This window comes from Asterias amurensis, chromosome 4 (genome assembly GCF_032118995.1).
Source record: "Asterias amurensis chromosome 4, ASM3211899v1".
Taxonomy (NCBI): Eukaryota; Metazoa; Echinodermata; class Asteroidea; order Forcipulatida; family Asteriidae; genus Asterias; species Asterias amurensis.
This window is the reverse complement of record NC_092651.1, coordinates 24,223,967-24,244,569: the sequence shown is the minus strand read 5'-3', so window position 1 is coordinate 24,244,569 and position 20,603 is coordinate 24,223,967. Positions and strand designations below refer to the sequence as shown.

Here is a 20,603-nt window from a genome sequence, read left to right as displayed (position 1 = left end):
CTCACTAAAAAGCATCAGCTGAAAGCACAACTTGTGCGACAAGGGTGTTTTGTCTTTCATTACTATTATCTCGCAACTTCGACGACCAAAGTTGAGTTCAAATTTTCAAAGGTTTGTTATTTTGTGCTTTAAATTATGTTGAGATACACCAAGTGATGAGAAGACTGGTCTATGACAATTACCGAAGGTGTCCAGTGTCTTTAAATCATGTATAGTTCTTAGTAAAGGTGTTTGTGTCTTAGCCAGAAGTATATACAGCAGGGGACAACTAAAAGGCAAATTATACCAAATGCCATTATCAAGTTGACTGACCTGTTTTTTTTTTTGTTTTTTTTTTTTTTTTACTATTAAAGGAAGATCTCTGTGACATTGGATCGTGACCATTGCTTGTATTTTTGGGTCCATGACCCTTGCATAGTCAGGTTTCCACCTCCTACTCAATGTGCATAAAATAAATCAATATTTCTTGGTGTGTTCAGCAGCTGTAACCCAAAGGTGTTTTGGTTATGGGGTTTTAGTTGGTGTGCAGAGCCAATTACATCGAACGGCCAACAAAACCGCCATAAAACACAAAAACACGCCTGTTACTTTTTAAGCCACATTTCGTCGAAACGGCTGAAGGAATGCAGGCCTAAGTCAAGCCGGGGTCGCAAAACTGTGCAATTCAAAATGGCCAAAGGTGTTGTTTTGTAAAAGATTGTTTGCTCACTTGTTTTTGTGTTTTCCTTCTTTACGTCAATTTGGCGCGTTTTTACACGCCAGTGGCTATAGGTCAGTTTTAGCTATCTTGGGACCAATCGATATGGGTTTGCGACACGCATCGGACAGCTTGGTCAGGTTTCGTGTCGTGTATTTATTGACAATCAATGAACACAATTCAACGGAACCATTCTATTTTACGAGGAAAGGCTTGATTACTGGGATTTTCTGAGGGGAACAAGATGGTACAGGTGTATAGCCTTTTGTCAAGGCCTTCGTGACTTGGACAGCTTCGTGATGGAGCCGCGGTCGCAAAAGCGACTGGAACGGGAGACCACACACACGAGTCGCGATACTTTAATTATGTTTACCCAGAAAAAAATCGTTGTCCGAAGTTTCGTCCCCCTGTAGGATTTAAATGCAGTTTATTATTTTCGTACACAGAGTAAATATACCCATAAGTATTATTATTATTATTAAGTGTATGTATCTTATAATATTTTATCTTATAGACTTGATACTTCACCTTTGTTTATTGCTTTGATGTCCTTCGAATCGTTCCAGTAGAAACCAAAATTCCCAACTTTTTAGAGGTACCATAATAGACCTACAAGGAGGAACTGCTCTGCGGGGGTTCCAGCAAGAATTTAAAATACAGATCGGTTAAAGACACTGGACACTATTGGTAAATGTCAAAGACCAGTCATCTCACTTGGTGTATCTAAACATTATGTACAAAACAACAAACCTGTGAAAATTGGAGCTCAATGGGTCATCGAAGTTGCGAGATAATAATGAAAGAAAAAACACCCTTGTCACACGAAGTTGTGCTTTCAGATGCTTGATTTCAAGACCTCAAATTCTAAACTTGAGGTCTCGAAATCAAATTCGTGGAAAATAACTTCTTTCTCGAAAACTACATCACTTCAGAGGGAGCCGTTTATAGTATCTTATAATATATATCTTCTTCTGTAGTCTTTCGATTCGTCCGTATTTTATACAGGATTGGTCAGTGACTTATAGCGTTCATGTTTTGGCCAATCAATCATATACATGAATTTGACAAGCCTGTGAAAATTTGGGCTTAAACCGTTGTATGAATCAGGAGAAAAACAGTGAATCGTGCACAAAATTCAGCAGAAACACATTGTCCTTAATTTTGGTTGTAGCAACCAAACTCAGCTGTGTTTTTTTGTTTTGTTCAGATACAGTTTTCTGAAAATATGACCTCATTTCAGAGAGAAATGTTTCACAAAAGAAACTATTCTCATGAGCTTCATAATCAGTTAAAGTTTTACGATGATGTTTTTATCCTTTCCCATCCCGTATGACACATTTAAATCTCACCGGATCAGAATCGACCAGACTCCAAGCCTCAGCTGATGTCTCGGGACACTCATACGGTTCACTGTTACTCGCCAACCGCTACATTTTTGTTACAGGTGCTGGATCGGTTCGAATCCCACCCGAGTATGCCCTCGGGTCCCCCACACCAACCCACCCCTTACGCGTGTGCCCTAATGGGGTCCTTTAAACAATATAACCATGGACCCCACAAGATGATTCTTCATTCAACCTGGACCCCGCAGGAGAATTATTTAAGGGAATATTATTAGGACAATAATAGCAGTGCCTCAGCAGCCCAACAACTTGCTAAGCACATAATAGTATTGCTTAGCAGCAATACGGGTTACCAGCCATTGGACCAAATTGCATTAAGGTTTCATTGTTGTGGCTGGTGCCCCACACAATTTTTGCTGAGCAAACACATTTTTCAAGCAGTTATATGTTCTGCTTACAGGCTTGATGAAATTGGGCCCACAGGAATAAAGCCTCGGGTCTTTGACGGTGCTTATTTAAGTGTATGGGGAAAAAATCCAACTCTTTATCCATCCTGAATCTATCAAATTTCATGCAATTTGCAAACCTTGCAGACAGTGCCCTGCAAGTAATGTTGTCAAATCTAACAAATCTTCATGTCGTTTATTCATAAGCACGCGTGTATAATATTGCATTTAGTCCTTTATAACCTTTTAGAAAGAGTTCGTCAAAGGTTCAACAAGGCATCTTTATATTTATACAATTACTTTGCAAATACTTTTTTGAGGGATAACATTCTGGCCAGTCATACAAAAAACCAAGACTGCATGCCCGAAAGGTCATGAAACCCACATATAATCTAAAATTAAGTTAATTTACAAATCGATACAACTCCTTTCCCAGGGTGATATTTATATTCAATTTGAACATGATACAAGTGTTATTGCAACTGCGTTTGTATTCTTGGAGACAATATAGTCTTCAGGTACATTTATATCGATTTATTCAGCTGATTTCCTCTTGGTGTAATGTACAGTTGTCAAAAGCTGACAGCAAACAGCCGTAGAGAGATGCCCGGGTTTTGGGTTGCAATTGCAAGAAGTGAGCTCAAACCATGTTAAACCGTTATACTAATGCCCTATAGGTGGACACGATTGTTGCACGCAATCATTGTTCTCTATTAAGAGACATTTTGAAGAGTTTGTTTTTAAAAGACTGCCCGCTCTCGGAGCGCACTTGTCATTTCCTTAAAGTATTTGTTCTGATAATTGATCGATCCGAAATATTTCATAGAGCCGTGTAAGCAGTAAGCACTACAGGCACAACAAAGTTGTTCTTCCAGAATATGTAACCTGCCAAAACACGCCAATAGCAGGCTCTTTGCGCATAGTCTTTGAAACGACTCAAGGTGTTGTGACTCATTTTGTGACAATGTCCCATTAGACTTGATACTTCACCGAGGCAACAGAGGCAATCGCCTTCACATTTCGTTTATTGCTTTGATGTCCTTCAAATCGTTCCAGTAGAAACCAAGATTCCCAACTTTTTAGAGGTACCATAAATAGACATATAGTATACAAGGAGGAACTGCTCTCTATGGGGGAACCAGAAAGAATTTAAAATACAGATCGGTTAAACGGTCTATTTACTTATTGTAGGAAAAAAAAAAACACAATGTCCACATTTTTACATTATCTGTGGACATTGTGTTTTGTGTTACAAAAAGTACCCAAATCCTTTAGTAAATGAAGGCCTATTGCATTTCAACTGTAAAAAAATAAATTTTAAAAAAGGACTAACGTGACATTTCAAAATAGTTTTAGAGCCGTGTTTAGGTTTTATCGATCCTTTTGTGACAGTTACTCAACCAATATCTGTTTTATCTTTATTTCAACTCCATAGTTCAATGTCCTCTTCAAACAAAAGCAACCCTACAGGGCGTAAGTGCAATTTAGTTAGTCAACCTCGACAGGTTGTTAAGCCTATAACTTGATTGATAGTCTAACCCCAAAGAATTTATCCCTTAGGCAGTGAAATTATCAAAAAAATAAACCAGTGATAAAATTTATTTTGGGATAGGCAAATCACAACACCCAAGAGCGGACAAACATTTCTTTTTTTATGTTCTGATCAAGTAAAGGTAGTGACACACACTCGTATTATATTTTGCACGTTGTATTTATTTTTCTCAAATGATTGCTGCACCCGCGGGGAAAATAATGATTAACACATTTTTTCCTTTTTGCTGATCGGGCGGCAGGAATAGTACATCGGATTTGAGGTGTAATATTTCGCGATAAATTAGATCGCTGGATGAAATTGTAGACGCGTCAAAATGATAGGGATCGGAGGAAGATCAGCGAGATCGAGTCTCAACGCGGCACGGGGCAAAACGGCTCATTTCCAGGGGTGGTTCACTGATTGGGGTGACAGGCTAATCGCTAAAGCTTCTTGACTTTCAAAGGGGCGTGAGAGAGGGTGAGGGACTCGGGGAAGGGGAAGGATCATGGGCGGTTGTTCGCACTGCTTGTCAGGCGGGGCAGGTTTGGGGTTACGAATAAATACATCATGGGAAGTGCAAGGGGGTGTGCCGACTATCTCAGTATCTCGCGGGATGGGTTGTTTGTTTGAGAGAGTTGGTGTCTATACCCCCTTGTATGAGTTTGCCGAGTTCTCTTGACGGAACGATCATCTTTAAAAAAAAAAAAAAGTACCAAGTCTTACTGTACATACAGCTCTGCTCCAATCCCCCCATCCCTCAATTTGTTATTTTTTTGTGTAGAAATGCCGTCTTCAAAAAGTGTCATGTTTTTTTAATCGATTTAGAAAAACAAAAGTTCCCTATTGAAAAACACTGCACGGCAGTGGCAATTTTGATGTAAGGAAACATAATTGCATCCGCTTAGCCAGCGTCATCTTTATCTCTATGCAATAAATCAGATGTAACACCCTTCCGATTCTATCACCCAAAAAAATTTGCTTGGAAGTGCCACCAAAATAAATACAAACGTATTATTCTAAGGCAGTAGAAGTTTGCTGTCAATAAAACCAGAAACACTCACTTAACGATGAGGTCGGGTCGCTGAAAAACATCCGCCTAACCTTCCTTAATATAAAAGATACGAACCGTAGAAGCTACACTCAGAAAATATCCGAGAAAAACAAACAAAAAGGGTACGCGCTCCTCCCGATAACTAGCCACAATTCACTTAGACAGCGGGCAACTTTATACATAATTGACTGCTTTCTGTATCGTATGGCCGTGTTCACGTTTTGCTGGGAAACACGATGAGGGCAAGGAATTACTGTCGTAATGAAACGGCCTCTTTTTTTAATATTACTTTCAATTTTGCAAACTTGTAGTGAGCCGTTTGAGTGGAGAATGATCCCTTGCATTAGTCTTTACTGTGACACGGAGCTAACAGGGAGCGTATAACAAACCTTTAACGGCATTAAAGGCACAGGACACTATTACTCAAATAAATTGCGAGCAATGGAGAGCTAGCTGTTGATAGTATAAAACATTGTGAGAAACGGCTCCCTCTGAAGTAACATATTTTTTTTTGAGAGAAGTATTTTCTCATAAAAAAAATAAATTGAATTTGAGACCCCTGAGGTATCGAATTCAAGCATCTGAAAGCACACAACTACGCGACAAGGGTGTTTTTTCTTCCACGTTATTCTCTCCCAACTTCAACGATTTATTATTGAGTTCAAATTTTCACAGGTTTGTTATTTTATAATGTTGAAATACACCGAGTGAGAAGACTGGTCTTTGACAAAATTATCAAGGGTGTCCAGTGCCTTTAAGGGCAGAAGAGAGAGATAGAAAGATGACCTAAATGCCGAGAATCTCTGTGCAAACATCCCACAACATTCAACCCGGGGATCGCTTTCATGTGTAACAGTATACCGAAGCAATTAGTGGGGCTCGAGTGACGCAAGAGTGGTACTGGCTCTGCAGAACATCTTATACTTTTTTTTTTTTGTGATGGCACCCGAATTGAGATTTGGCGGGAAAAGTATTTGGGAGGTGACGTGAGTTACACCCACTGCTATCATCAGTAGTGACTAGTGAAGCATAAATGGTGGGGGAGGGGGGCTTTATGTTCTTCAATCATGGTAGGGCTTGTTGCATGTTGATCAGTTTGGTCACAAATCAAAGAAGAAAGAGATACTAGGAAAAGTGATCCCAGCCAGAGCGCCGTTTTGGAATGTTCAAATTAATTGCGGCGGCCATGTTACGTTTTGGCTGGAACACATCTCTCTCAAAATGTTTCTCATTCATTGACCTTAATCACGACCATCTTGCTTTCCATCTTTTCAACTCAAGCTCAATACCAAACCGATGCTGGATTATGACTTTCAAACTACACTGCACTACTGGTGCAGATACGGTAAGCCTAAGTAATTACTGGGTTTGCCCTCAACTTGTTCAGTAGGAGGCCAGCAGTCACGATTTCGCAGACATGGGGTATAGGGGCTGTTGCTTTTACACGAAGAAATAAAGATACTCAAGTTGGGACCAGTGCAAACTGTAGTTGGGACGATTATCATGTTAAGACGGAACATCTTTATGGTTCTAGTGATCATCATGTCCCATGGCGTGTCAAAGGGTTCTACTGTTGTGTTTTAGCAAGGAAGCAATCCATGAAAGGTTAGGCCCGGTTGTTAAAAATTGGCACCAAGTTTTACCGTCTCCCGGCGTGTGTGAACGAATAGGCAAAGTGCGCCAAGTTTCTCCCTCCTCGTACAGCACCTTTGCTGGTAGGATGAGCGCTATGTCAAAGAAGTCCACAATTTTCAAGAGCAAAGATAAAACTTGCCTGGAACACAATCTGGGACTCCTGTTTTGATGGGTTTCTTTTAGTCAACATGGAAACAAGGGGACAGAGGGTTGTTGGACATTATAAAGTATGCAAGTTATTGATAACGTTCGTGAGACCAGTAGTACAGCCCGCCGTAGGAATACCCGTAGGCCCACACTGACCAAAACGAGGTCAGGAGCATGCTGAGCGCGTCGCGAGGTGTGCAACTAATTATTTTGGTGTGTGTACTTTTCGCAGTGTGGCGTTAGAGGGCGCCTTCCTGATTTCACAAACCAAAACAAACATGCATGATTGAGCGTGGTTCACAACTAAAAACTAGCTCAACGCTATGAAAATACTACAGAAATGGGTAAGATCTCTGTTTATTTATCTTGTCATGCCACAGATGTGGGGCTATCATCATCTCTATGAAATTATACTACGAAACTACCCTCTTACCTCTCACTTGGCACCACAACGATGGTCGTGGTATTAAGATGTCGAAGTGGGGCGCTGTTTCTGTTATTCTTAGTGTTAGCATTGTGTGATGGTAGATTATGAACCCAGTCAATTACCACACATAAGCCTACCAAGAAGAACTAATTTCTTACTTCAGACATGACCAGCTCTTAAACTGCCCTTGAAGTCAAGACCCCTGTTGAATCGAAATGCCAAGTCTAGTACCGTGTGGTGCCAGCTGTCAATGTTATGTTTATTATTAGATGATCGATCTTCCCATTCAAGGGTACTCGGCAAACTCCCACAGCACAGGGGGATATAAAAACCAAAGCTGGCAACAACCAATCTCTCTCATACAAACATTGGTCTAACACCTATAATTATGAATTCAAACATCAAGAAATTGTGATTCAGTAACCAGACGAAAATATTGATTCTCTAGTCATTGTGAAATCAGCAGTTAGCTGGGGGACTAGAACCCACAATCTTTAGTTGCGATAACGTAACCCTCCTGCCGACGGTGTACTTTATCGCAACTAACAATCTTGTGATTGCATTGCAAGTCCTGCAGTCTAACCACTTGACCACGGTGACAATGATTATCGATGCTGGATAACAATCAAAACTCCTTGATGTCTTCGAATATTGTCTACTCTTCTTCTCCTATATACCACTGCAATCTCTGACTGATTTATAAGATGTTATTAACTAGAAATTGGTTGATTCAATGAGTTCAATTTGGTTTCTTTCCGATTCTGCAGAAAAACTACATAATCGTGTACGCCGTGCTCATCATACTCCTAGTGATCTGCTATTACAGCTATGGTGATACACCCTCCCCACCCAGGGGATTCTCTGAAATCCATTCTGAGGATCCACTCGACAGGAAGGAACTTTTACAACTCATGAAAGAAATCGGACAAACATATATCAACGTCAAAACCAAAAAAGTAAACTGCAATTTAAGTTACAAAATCCTTACCCTCACTATTACAAAAAAAAAGTATCTTATTTGCCCAGACATAAAGCAGGCCTCGTAGTAACCCATTGCCTTGGTGCCCTTTGCTTTTGCTGTGATGACTTGTGAAAGGTTCCTGTACAAGTTTACATTTTCCTCATAGAGATGCCCCTTACAAAAGGGAAATTGCTGTGCCTCTTTAAGAGCGAAGTTCAAAGCCAGAATAAGGATTTGCTTTTGGGTGTTGGCACAATTTAAAGACTGTGGACACCATTGGTAATTGTCAAAGACCAGTCTTCACAGTTGGTGTATCTCAACATATGCATAAAATAGCAAACTTGTGAAAGTTTGAGCTCAGTTGGTCGTCAAAGTTGCGAGATAATAATGAAAGAAAAAACACCCTTGTTACACGAAGTTGTGTGCTTTCAGATGGTTGATTTCGAGACCTCATATTCTAAACTTGAGGTCTCGAAATCAAATTTGTGGAAAATTACTTCATTCTCAAAAACTACTCCACTTCAGAGGGAGCCGTTTTTCACAATGTTTTATACTACCAACCACTCCCCATTACTAACTACCAAGTAAGGTTTTATGCTAATAATTATTTTGAGTAATTACCAATAGTGTCCACTGCCTTTAAGGCTTGCAAGTTCTGCTCCCCAGTGGTTTTAAGGTAAACCTCTGACAGCATGGATCGTTATGGCTTCGGACTAAAATCTTGTATGTTACAAATTGATTTTTATTATAATAAACAATTTCAAATCAAATTGGATTTTGGTGGACAAGTGAAAAAGTTGTCAGAGTTAAAAAATGACAAGCTACGGCCAAAAAACTGGTCCACTGGCTAGTCACTTAAAGAGTTAAAGGCAGGTTAAAAAACTTTGGTAAAATGTCAAAGGCACATAAATGTAACGAAAGTGTGAAAATTTGGGCTCAATTGGTCTTTTGAAGTTGCAAGAAAATAGTGAAAGGAAAAACCACCCTTGTTGCATAGACTTGTCCCTGAAGCGATTCTCAGATTAAATTTGTTTGCAAAACTTCATGCTCTAAAACTATAGGCCTATTAAATCCACCAATGTTTTAATATAAATACACTCTAAAAACTTAAGAGTTGAACCTAACACTTGAAATAGCCCTAGAGTGACAACACTTTCAAAGTGTTGCATCCAGTTTTTTGTTTGTTAAATCTAGCATTTAAAAGTTTTGATCCAACGCAAAAAGGGTTAATTCAACAATTCAACATTTCTCACAAAAATTTCTTGGAATTGTCGGATCAGCTTTTTAAACGTTAAACTGGCACATAAATTGTTGACTGAATATCTTAAAATGCTGGGTATAACATATAAAATGCTGGATTCAACACTTTCAAAGTGTTGTCACTCTCTGAACTCTTGCAAGTGTTGGATTCAACTCTTGAGTTTTTAGAATGTAGCTCTCCTGTGCTCTTTACCGTTAGTTGTTATGGTTATTGTTTTTTTAATGTAATTGCCAAAGGCATCCTCCTTTTAAAATTAAAGCAAGCCAGAGAAAACCTAAAATGCCTTTTTTTTTCCTTCTTTGTTTCTTTACAATTAGCCTTTTACAAAACACTGCAGAGATTGCGCTGTAGTCATCAGCTCGGGTCAGCTTTTGGACAAGGCTGCGGGTAAGGAGATAGACGATGCGTCATGCGTACTACGCATGAACGACGCCCCCATTGTCGGCCATACACAAGATGTTGGTCGTAAAACGACACTACGAGTTGTGTGCTTCAGGTCATTGCCATTCCTGAAAGATTCAATGCTTATTGGTCGAGGAAAGACGGATATGGTAAGAAACAAGTAAATAAACCCAAAGGGAAACTGACTGGGTAAAGTTTAGTGTAATTTTTAGTATCAAAATTTGCCAAGTCAGGCAAGTCGCCAGACACACAAGGCCTGAAGGCCACTTCAAGGTGTGGGCTACAATCGACTATTTTTCCAGCGGCTGTTGAAACCTACTCCTGGGGCTGAAACAGGGTTACCCCCTTTACAGTCCATATGGATGTAGACTTGGGCATCATCAGTCCGAAGCCTGGCTGATAGAGCCTAAAGCACTACATGTACCTCCCCAATTTTATGAAATAGTAATGGTTTGTGTCTTGCTTAAGGACAACATGACTGGGACTCGAACCCACACTCTGCTGATCAAATGCCAGAGTTTGAATCTAGTGCTCTTATGACCACTAGGCGGTGACACATTTATTTTCAAATCAATTTTGAAATTCAATTTACAAAACCTTAATTTTGTATGATACATTCCAATTGTTTTATATATTTTGCTGGCACTGTATAATTTCCACTGGCTTAAATTCTGCCACTTAGGAGCTTGTCTGAAGTGCTTTATAGATGTCCTGTGTGCTATTCTTACCACAGGTTGCAGTATGGGGTGCGGATAACCCAGGTCATAACGTCAGATCCAACTATTTGCTGAAGAGAGTCTTAGATGCCTACAGACATAGCCCCATTGAGGTCTACTCCATGATGGATAAAGGAGAGAAGAAAGTCGTTGAGGTGTTTGAGAAGGAGCTTGGGATCAACAGGTAAAGTAGGGGAGGGGACCGTTTCCTAGTACCTTTGGCTAGAGACAATGTTCAATCTTTCATTTTCCAGGGATAAATTTCCAGACTTTTTTCTGAATTCAAACTAAAAGGCACTGGACACATTTGGTTATTACTCAAAATGTATATTATTAGCATAATAACTTACTTGGTAACAAACAACGGAGAGGTGTTGATAGTATCAAACATTTTGAGAAACAACTCCCTCTGAAGTGACGTAGTTTTTGATAAAGAGGTAATATCTCACTAAAAGACTCTGCTCTGGTGACTCTGAGCAGAGTGTCTTAATCAAATGAGCTTGCTGGGTGACAAGGGGATGATCATTCTATGTGAAAATCAGGATGTCTTGGATTGCAGTGGCGTGATATGAGAAAACGAGTTAGCTGATCAATTGTTACGTTTTTAATCTCTTGTAATCTTTGTGTTACAGGGTAGAAACCAACACCTGGGTGTCTACTGGAGTGTTCACTATGATGTTAGCCATTCAGATGTGCAACAGTGTCACGGTGTATGGAATGGTAGATGATGACTACTGCAGGTGAGATTCAAATCAGAACAACTCCCATTGCCATCCGTTTGTTACTTTCAGTATTAAACCGCTAACTGAGCGGAATGTTTTTAACGGAAATGGTATTTTAACTTGTTTATTACCACATACGACACAGAAACACTTTGGTTGAACTAACACGGTCGGCCATTTATGGAAGTCAAAAATTTGACTCCCATAAATGGCCGACCGTGTTAGTCGACGAGGTAAAAGGAAAACCTTGCAATTTCGAGGCGTGTTTGTGTGGATCATTGTATTCTACTTTTACATCTTTCTACACATATGCGTTTTATAACAAACGGTTACAAACGCTTTTCAAAGACCAACTCGACGATCCAAGGCAACGTGTCCCTTTAAGTTTACTTGAAATGATTGAGGTTGCCTGTGGACAGGTGTTACTGAGAGTAATACAACATTGTTTTCTTCGTCTCCGTTAATCTTGTGTACAGGTTGCATCCAAACTCCTACGTACCATACCATTACTACGGACGATCTATGCTCGAGTGTGAGATGTACAAACAAAACCAGCAAGAGACCAAAGATGGCAGCCACCGCTTCTTGTCTGAAAAAAGTTTATTCCGACGATGGGCCGAGATGTTTGATATCAAATTCCAATATCCAAAGTGGAACTTTACGAAACCGAATGTGAAAATATCAAAAGAAGATGTTTCTGTTCAGCTGGAAGCTGGTGTGGCTTGATTCAACTATCAATGTTTGCTTGTTCCAAAGGCACTGGACACTATTGGTAATTACTCAAACTAATTATTAGCATAAAAACATACTTCATTACAAGCAATGGAGAGCTGTTGATAAACATTGTGAGAAAAGACTCACTCTGAAGTCACGCAGTTTTCGAGAAAGAAGTAATATTCCACAAATTTAATTTCGAGACCTCAGAATTAGATTTTGAGGTCCTGAAATCAAGCATCTGAAAGCACACAACTTCATGTGAAAGGGGTGTTTTTTCTTCCATTATTATCTCACAACTTCTACCCCAATCCGAGGTCAAATTTTCACAGGTTTGTTTTTTTATGCATATGTTGAGATACACCAAGTGAGAACACTGGTCTTTGACAATTACCAATAGTGTCCAGTGTATTTTAGTCGCCAGTGGTAAAAAAGGGGGATATTTTTTGTTTTGATGGATTTTAATAGCAGCGATCAACATAAACAGTGATTTGGGGTCTTGTGATCAGTGATCAATGAGCTTGCAGATTAAGTGCCTTGCCACACAAGAAATTTTAATGGGCAATTTGGAGGCAACCAACTGCATTCCATGCGATATGAGCACCTTAGTGGCAGAGGAATGTCCTAGTAGCATATGCAACTATCCCCATTTTCAAGGGACTGTCCCTCATTCTGGAAATCTTGTAATAATAAATGCAACTATAACAAATTTGATGTGAATTTGGTTACGAAACTGTCCTTCATATTAACTTATGGCCATGATCTTAAAATTCTGGATGCTACAAATGCCTGAATCCATTAAAATATTTTGGTTACATGCCCATTTGTGTCTTTGTGCACATACTCAGACTGCAGGTGCCTAGACACAGATCTGGCTAATGTCCCTATTTCTGAATTTGGTGTGTCGGCAGAGCCTTTAAATACTGTCCCCAAGTGTCCGTGAGATTACCAGGAAATGGTTGCCTGTAAACTGCAATGTGTAATTTAAAGTGTTTTTAAAAGTAGCTGAAATATGGAAATTTGTTTAATACTTGAAGAGAGAGAGCAATAATGTTTATTTGAATGATAATTGACAGCCAAAGATAAAGTTTGATAACATTTTAATAAAAGAAGAATAAGTAATTTATTTTCAGAAAAATTTGAGATTTTGCAATAGTTAATTTATCAATAACATAAAATAAAATGTACAACAAAATAATTTTCAGAGGTGCCAACTAATTTTTAAACTTATATTGATTAATGTTTTAGTCATGGTAGTTTTGTCTTGTGTAGTGCAATAAATTTGAACACAATAATATTTCTCGTCAACAAGGTTTCAATTTAATTTGTTTTACACTCTTGTCACGAATAACAAGAGGTTGTCTTGTACAATATGGCAGAAATTTACGACACATTCACTGAATGAATCCAATGCAAACACTAGATAAATATCAAGAAAAACAAAAATGACAAACCCAGTTCTCTTTTGATAAAATATTCCTTTATTCAATTTGTTTCATTAAACAATTGAGGACTGCTGAGCGAGTAATTAAAAGAAATTGAGACATAAATAAACTGCCGTCAGATTCAGGAACATAATGCGTAGCTTGTACGGGTAAATTATTAGAACAAAGGAGAAGGGCGGGGGCAGGATTCCCCCTCCCCACTCGGCCCCCTTCCTCTTGTTAGATATGCCACTTGGCAGTGTGCATCTAAAAATTATAGAAAAATCAAGAACATCACTCATACATTAGATAACTCATCCAAATAAAATGAAACAATATATATTAATTTGTGACATCCAACTTGCCCTAGAAAGATACAATTGTAAGACAAAAACAAGTTTAGTAAAATAGAGACCAAGTAATGGTTGGTTGTTCCCTTACAAGGAAAAATTGTATACCAATACCATGCTTGATGTGGCATAGGGTGTCCCCCCCCCATACTTAAACACACCCTTTTTACAGAAGTATCCCCTAAACCCTCTAAAGGAATTCCTACAGACACAACAGGAAGGGGGGACACCACACCATATATTGCGCACCAAATGAAGAATCTAAACACTTAAAAGATGAAAACAAAACCAAGCAAAGGTTTTTTATGAATCTTTCACTATTCTTTTATGCATTTGAAAGCAAAAGCAGTTTCCATTTGCTGGACTGAATTTTTGATATTTTATGTTCACCTTTTTAAATTTTTTATCCTCTCTTTGTTTTTAACTTCACTTTCAATTTTCTACTGGTTGAAACCACTGAAGCTGAACTAATTTTCAAACTTCATTACGTTTCTAATATGATAAATGTCCTACAGGCTCCTTTTACACATCACCGTCAACCAATATAGACATGTACGCGCCACGCACACCTATCGGGATTGTAAAAACCTGGGTTTTTTCTTGTTTGATGGTGCCCTGATGTTAAAGAGATTTGTTATTTTTCACCCCACTTTCTTGAGGACTCCATCTTGCACAATGCGTAGTGCACTCACCTGCACCATTTTGGGAGTAAAAATCATGAAAGAAAGATTTGACTCGGAAAATTACTCGCAATGTTCGGGTGGCATTAGAAATCAATGGATCCCCAGGGAAAAACGGAAAGCTGCAGGTACGCTGAAGTAATGCCCTGGTTTTTACACACAAAGAAGAGCTATCGTCAAATGATCCGTCTACTTTTGGCCCCAGCATTTTTTAGAGAGTGTGACGTCATATGCAAGGAGTCTATTGTAAAAATGATGGCAACACAAAACTCAATTAGACCTTGGTGCCCCTCTCCGTAAAGAAAAATCTTTGTTACTAGCGGTTGGAATTGAGAATTTAAGCTTTCACCTTTTAGGTATAATTATCATTCGTCTTTGAAAGCAAAATATTTCGTCTTATCCTCAAAAAATACTGGGCCTGGAATTTCCTCTTTGAGAGGGCAAGGCCATTTTCATTTTGTACCGTGCACTTCCAATGTGAAACCTTAAAGTCTACGGGAAACTTCTGATGGGGCACCAAGACTAGGGCAACAGAGGCCAAACCTCCTTTGCCTTCTTCCTGTAATTTGAAACAACCCTGTGATATGTGAGCTGATAATGTTTCAAGAAAAAGAAAAACAACAATGTACACTTTGCTAGAATTTTTATGGCTATTTATTTTGTGGCAAATCGCAACTAATTGTTTGAGAATATTCCTCATAAATTAGAACTGTCAATCAAGTTTATAAAAAATAAGTTTTTCAGATTAAAAATCAAATTTGTTGACCATACTTTCATTTTAATATAGACATAACACAGTCATTCTCCTGAGTACACTGAAATCAAACAACAGACATGTTTTGCATATGTGCACTACTTTACCCTCCTACTCTCTGACCAATTAATATCATCCACTGGGATTTGGAATGATAGATAAACTATGCCAGCCTGCAACATGACACAATCTGGTGAATTTTGTTTACAGTCAACCCTCCTACAGTCTGACCATTCAACATCATTCACTGTGGTTGTGAATGACAACAATTTTTGCCAGCCTGCAACTTGATTTCATTTGTTAGATGCATCTGCACAGTCCACAGTCAACCCTCCCACTGTGTGACCATTCAACAACATAATCAATCAATTAGAATAGGAGGGTTAACGCAAGATTCAAGATTTAAAAAAAATGTCTTTTTCGAAAATGGTCGACAACATCTCAGATTAATGTTCTACATTTGTCACATTGTGGGCCAACTTCTCAAAGCTTCAAAGAGGTTACCAGTCAAAACATAATGTTGTTGCTTCTAACTGGTTCTTAGCTCATCAGTTTTATTAGCTTAGCTGAACCATTTTTGATATGCAAAGTTTTCTGCTTAGCTGCTCTGTTAAGCTGGATTTACCACAGTCATCATTTAAAATGAAAGTAAAATAATCGTTTGGCACGCAATACAACACTATGTTCTTCCTCATCTCAGATGGATTTATTGTAAATGTTCATTCTGGATCACCTGAAGAACATGTCTCGTCTCCGCTTTGGATCTAAGCGGGTGCTCCCAATGACGCTTATCGATTGAATGTTCGACACAACGGACGCTGAGGTAGATGGAACCTTATCCGAGGACTTCGTATCCGACTCCTTTTCCTTATCATCTGTAGAATCTGATTTACTCGCTTCAGCATCCGGCTGCGAAACAGCTTTCGACTCGGGGTCGGTGTTATTCTGTTGTTCGGTTTTCGTTTCAGAGTCTTTGGTTTCCGTATCCACAGAAGGGTCGTCTGTTTTTTGGTCCGCCTGATTCTCCACCGGGGTGGCTTCCACTTGGGTGGTTTCCACTGGTGATGAGCCTGTGTCCGCTACACTAGGGTCAACCTCTTCACTGGTGGACGTCGTTTGGCATGTCTCATTGACTTCTGTAGGATTTACATCCGATGATGGTTCAGTGGTTGTGACTTGTGTTTCTGTGGATACTGGTGTTTCTGTAGGTTGTTGTGTTTCTGTTAGTTGTTGTGTTTCTGTTAGTTGTTGTGTTTCTGTAGGTTGTTGTGTTTCTGTGAATTGTTGTGTTTCTGGGGATTCTTGTGTTTCTGTTTGTTCCTGTGTTTCTGTTTGTTGTTGTGTTTCTGAAGGTTGTTGTGTTTCTGTAGGTTGTTGTGTTTCTGTGGATGGTAGAGTTTCTTGGAATTCCTCTGTGACTGCTGCTGGTTGAACGGATAACGTTAAACCTGGAATGAATACCGATGGTGATTGCCCTGAGACGATGTCTGAAGGATTGTCAACCGCAGCAGCAGTTTCACTCTGCATCTCTGCATCGTCAACAGGCTCCTGCTTAATCCTAATCTCTTCAGTACTAACAGTTTGAGAGATTTGTGTTGCATCCTCCGTCTTGATTTCAAGTTTGACAGGCTCAGTTACCTCCATCCTTTCTTCAGCTGTTGAAGCAGGTTTAGATTGATCGTCTGATTCAGCAATGCTGGATTCCACCTCCATCTTAACTTGTGGATCAACACATGGCTCTGTCTTGATGTCAGAGTCAACAGGTGCTGTGTTGACATCAGCACTTTCTGAATCCACCTCCATTGGTTGATCCACTTCCTCTTTCACTATAGTTGACGATTTTATATCAACACTGTCACCTGTAAGCGCATCAACACCGCTTGTTGTATCAACAGACAATCTACTCTGTGGATCCACTGTTTGATCGGTGGATAGAGGCGGAGTGGATGACTCCATCTTTGCTAATGTTTTGTCATCGGCTACTGTTGATGAACTGTCTTCAGTTTTAACCTCGGTCTTCACATCCACTGTTTGGTTTTCTGATTTCACGGAAACAGTTGATGTCGTTTTGACTGGATCCACTGACTTATCAGCCAATGTTCCTTGCGGAGTTGTTGATGTACTTTGTTGAGAGACAGCTGCGAAGGGATTTGTGGTAGGATCAAAGGAAGCTCCTAAGCCTTCCTCCCCTGGGGTTGGCGTTTCTAGAAGCGAGGACTGTTGGTAAACAAAAGCAAGATAAATATTTTAGTATTTAAATAATGCAAAGCAACTTCAATCCAGCCAAAATTGCAATTTAAACGAACCTCTAATCTGAATAGATACAATTTTATAAATACTTCAAAGAACCTTTAAAATATTTTAGTATTTAAATAATGCATATCAATCTAGCAAAAACTCCAACATAGGGAACCTCTAATCTATACAGATTTCAGTTAAATAAACACTTCAATGAACCTAAATAAAAACACACCACCCACATTTAAGCTTCCGTGTAAACTAACACAACAGTGTAAATCCTTGGGTCTTATTATAAGGGAATTAGTTACAATTTCATGCTTATCTTAATATTAACATTTTTGATTTTTCAAACAAAAATGTAACAAAATAAAATAAATAAATATTTTAACAAAATGGTAAAAACATTCAACATCTAAAAAATACTTGCTTTTATGGTATAAATTTTTCTTTTTGCCAAACAAGCTCTTTGAGGACCATGCTTGGTAAATAAACCCCAGTTACAATGAGTTTGTTATATGCAAAAGCAATTTTCTGAAACCCATACAAACTGCACAACTGAAATACAGTATAAAAATGTCATTATTAACTGATTTACTCAGCCAGCCGTATAATCAATACGCTGAGCGAGCATTCAGTTAACACTGTATCAAGTCTCTGCATATATTACACCAATACAGAGTAAACTTAAGACTTGATCAACAAATTATAGTTGTTAGTAAAATACAGTTCAAATTCAATGAAATGCATAAACATCAAAGTACACATATTCACAAGACAAAATCTCTCAGCAACAAAAGCTCAAATATGATTAAATACAGGGTCTTCATACAGGACGACAACAATGTCAAACAAAGCAATGTCAACTGCAGAAGTATTCAAATTGCAGTTGTTTGCAAAACACTCGACAGAAAAACAGAACAAAAGCAAAGCAAAGAGTACAATCCGAAATAAATACTCATGAAAGAGTTCTTAACAAAAACTTCCCAAAGCACACAGAGGCTAAAGAGGCCAAAGATATTGTTTCATTGCGTTTTTGTTAAATAAGTAATAGTGACTGTTTACTTACATCTTTGGCATCTTCGAAACACAAGGGATGGTATGTCTGTAAAATAAAATTTAAATAAAAAAAATAAAGAAGGTGTTATATATATTTCTGAGGATGAATGCAAACTTTACACAACCACCTGATCCCAGTTTCAAAGTTCTGCTTACCGAGGAACTCTGTGCTAACTGATCCCTCTGAAGTACACAGTTCTATTGTCCGTTAGTGCAGAATTCAGCAGTAAGCAGAGTCGTGAAATCGGACAAAGATCCAAATACGACAGCGGAATTCGGCGGTTAACACCACTTTCTGTTTACAAGGTTTATGCTCATCCTGTCTGCCATTAGGCGAGTCAATTCGAGTGTCAAAATTTGCACAAAGAAATTGAGAGTCAATATGTGCACAAACGAATTGACTCCCAAAATGGCAGAAATGTTAGACATTAGGTCTAAAGAGGAATTGGGCTTGTCAGGCTAACAAAACAAGTGTTTGTCTAGATAAAACTTAAACTTGAAATATGTTAATAATTCTCTTATAACAGGACCAACTCTGAATTGATTAGTGGACATTTTGTTCTATACTTACCCTGGAATTGAACCTGACAGCATCTCTGAGTTTCCAAACCTCTTCATCTTCATCAAAGAATTGCTCAAACGGCTCATGACACAGAGAACACATCTAAGAGCAAAAAAAAAGAAAATGTTTGGGTAATAAAAGAGATGGGTAATAGAAATGTTGATACTCTGAAGAACATAAGCAACACAAATTTATTAGTTTGACATTCCAGTGAAAAAAAAAAACTGCCAAGAATTTGTGTAAACAATAATCAACATAAGTTGACTGACAGCATTTGGAAAAAGAACTTTACAGTTGACTCTAATTGAAACAAGGTCGCTGGGACTGGCCAAATGACCTCTTTATAACAGAAGTGTTGTTATAATATGAGGCAGCAAAACGAAGAAACATAAAGCAGAAATTAAATAAGGAACTTTAGAACCTGTTTATAGCATGCTCTGTTTGTAAAGGGTTGACTGCATGCTATAGACACGTTTAGCAGACTGTGTTTAAATTCACAAAGAGTTGATTCATTGGCGAAAACACAGTGGAAGATACAAAATGAGGCAATAACAAGTCACAAATTGAGTCAATAATGAAAGCAAGGTCAATGAATACAGATGAACAGAACAGAAAAATAAACAGAAGTCAACCAAAACACATTCCTTGCAATACCATATACGAAATCATGAATACACGAACATATGAATAAATATGAATATACATTTGAATACACACAGAAATATATTATAAGCCAAAAATAACAATAAGGCTAAATAACAAAGAACCAGCAAAATCTAGATACAGTGTATTAATGCATGATAGATACCTGGGACTGATTCCGCAAAGAGGTAAGCATAATCTAAACAGCGAATAAATCTTGACTGCTACGCAAAGAATGCAATATCACAATACAAATCACTTTGGCAATAATAGCAACTCATCTTAGAGGAATCTTAGGGCCATGTTACACGAGGCAATTTACAGGCAACCAGTTCCAGGCAATCTTCAAGCAGAAAAGCCATTCAGATTTCAAAGTTCAGGTATTTTTCTTGTTGATGAAAATCGACTCATGTGCTACCAAAGTGGTCCTGTAGCATGCACTGCAGTTGGTTGCCTCCAAGCTGCCTGTAAAAGTTGCCTTGTGCTACATGGCCCTTAGGGCTTAGTGAAATCAAGTCCCAAAATGCAATATGAATATGAAACTCACAAACAGTGCAGCTCAATGGGAATATTCAAGGATAATGAAAAGGAAAAAAAACGAACAAATTGTTGAAGGGTCTTTGCATTTAATACCTCATCGCCAGTGACGTTTCCATCAATAGCCACACAGAGGATGCCATCTTTATCAGGTTTAGACTCCGCAGTCATCTCCTCAAAGAAACTGCTCCTCTCTGAAAAAAAAATACCAAAACCAGAAAGCCTCATTAAACAACTGGGAAGAATCATGTAATATTTTATTTGAATACTTGCCAAATGGCAAGTAGGAATGCAATTTCGA

The 20,603-nt window shown here is 38.6% G+C and overlaps 2 protein-coding genes across 2 annotated transcripts in view; one reads left to right on the top strand and one right to left on the bottom strand.

Annotated features, from left to right (window-relative positions):
* The first annotated feature begins 7,097 nt into the window (after positions 1-7,097).
* On the top strand, positions 7,098-15,009 carry LOC139935966 (alpha-N-acetyl-neuraminyl-2,3-beta-galactosyl-1,3-N-acetyl-galactosaminide alpha-2,6-sialyltransferase-like). Its single transcript, XM_071930631.1, has 6 exons — positions 7,098-7,197; positions 8,048-8,236; positions 9,820-10,053; positions 10,638-10,804; positions 11,253-11,360; positions 11,819-15,009. Exons 1-6 carry the CDS (start codon positions 7,177-7,179, stop codon positions 12,066-12,068), a joined length of 969 nt encoding a protein of 322 aa, XP_071786732.1. The 5' UTR covers positions 7,098-7,176; the 3' UTR covers positions 12,069-15,009.
* Positions 15,010-15,148: 139 nt separating this feature from the next.
* LOC139935955 (uncharacterized) overlaps positions 15,149-20,603 on the bottom strand; it is a 28,989-nt gene continuing 23,534 nt past the window's right edge. Inside the window, exons 14-17 of the mRNA XM_071930620.1 lie at positions 20,399-20,496; positions 19,133-19,225; positions 18,572-18,607; positions 15,149-17,481 (exon numbers count right to left, since the gene is read on the bottom strand). Of these exons, the coding sequence (XP_071786721.1) occupies positions 15,994-17,481; positions 18,572-18,607; positions 19,133-19,225; positions 20,399-20,496 (1,715 nt within the window). The 3' untranslated portion in view covers positions 15,149-15,993. The remainder of the gene's footprint in view (positions 17,482-18,571; positions 18,608-19,132; positions 19,226-20,398; positions 20,497-20,603) is intronic.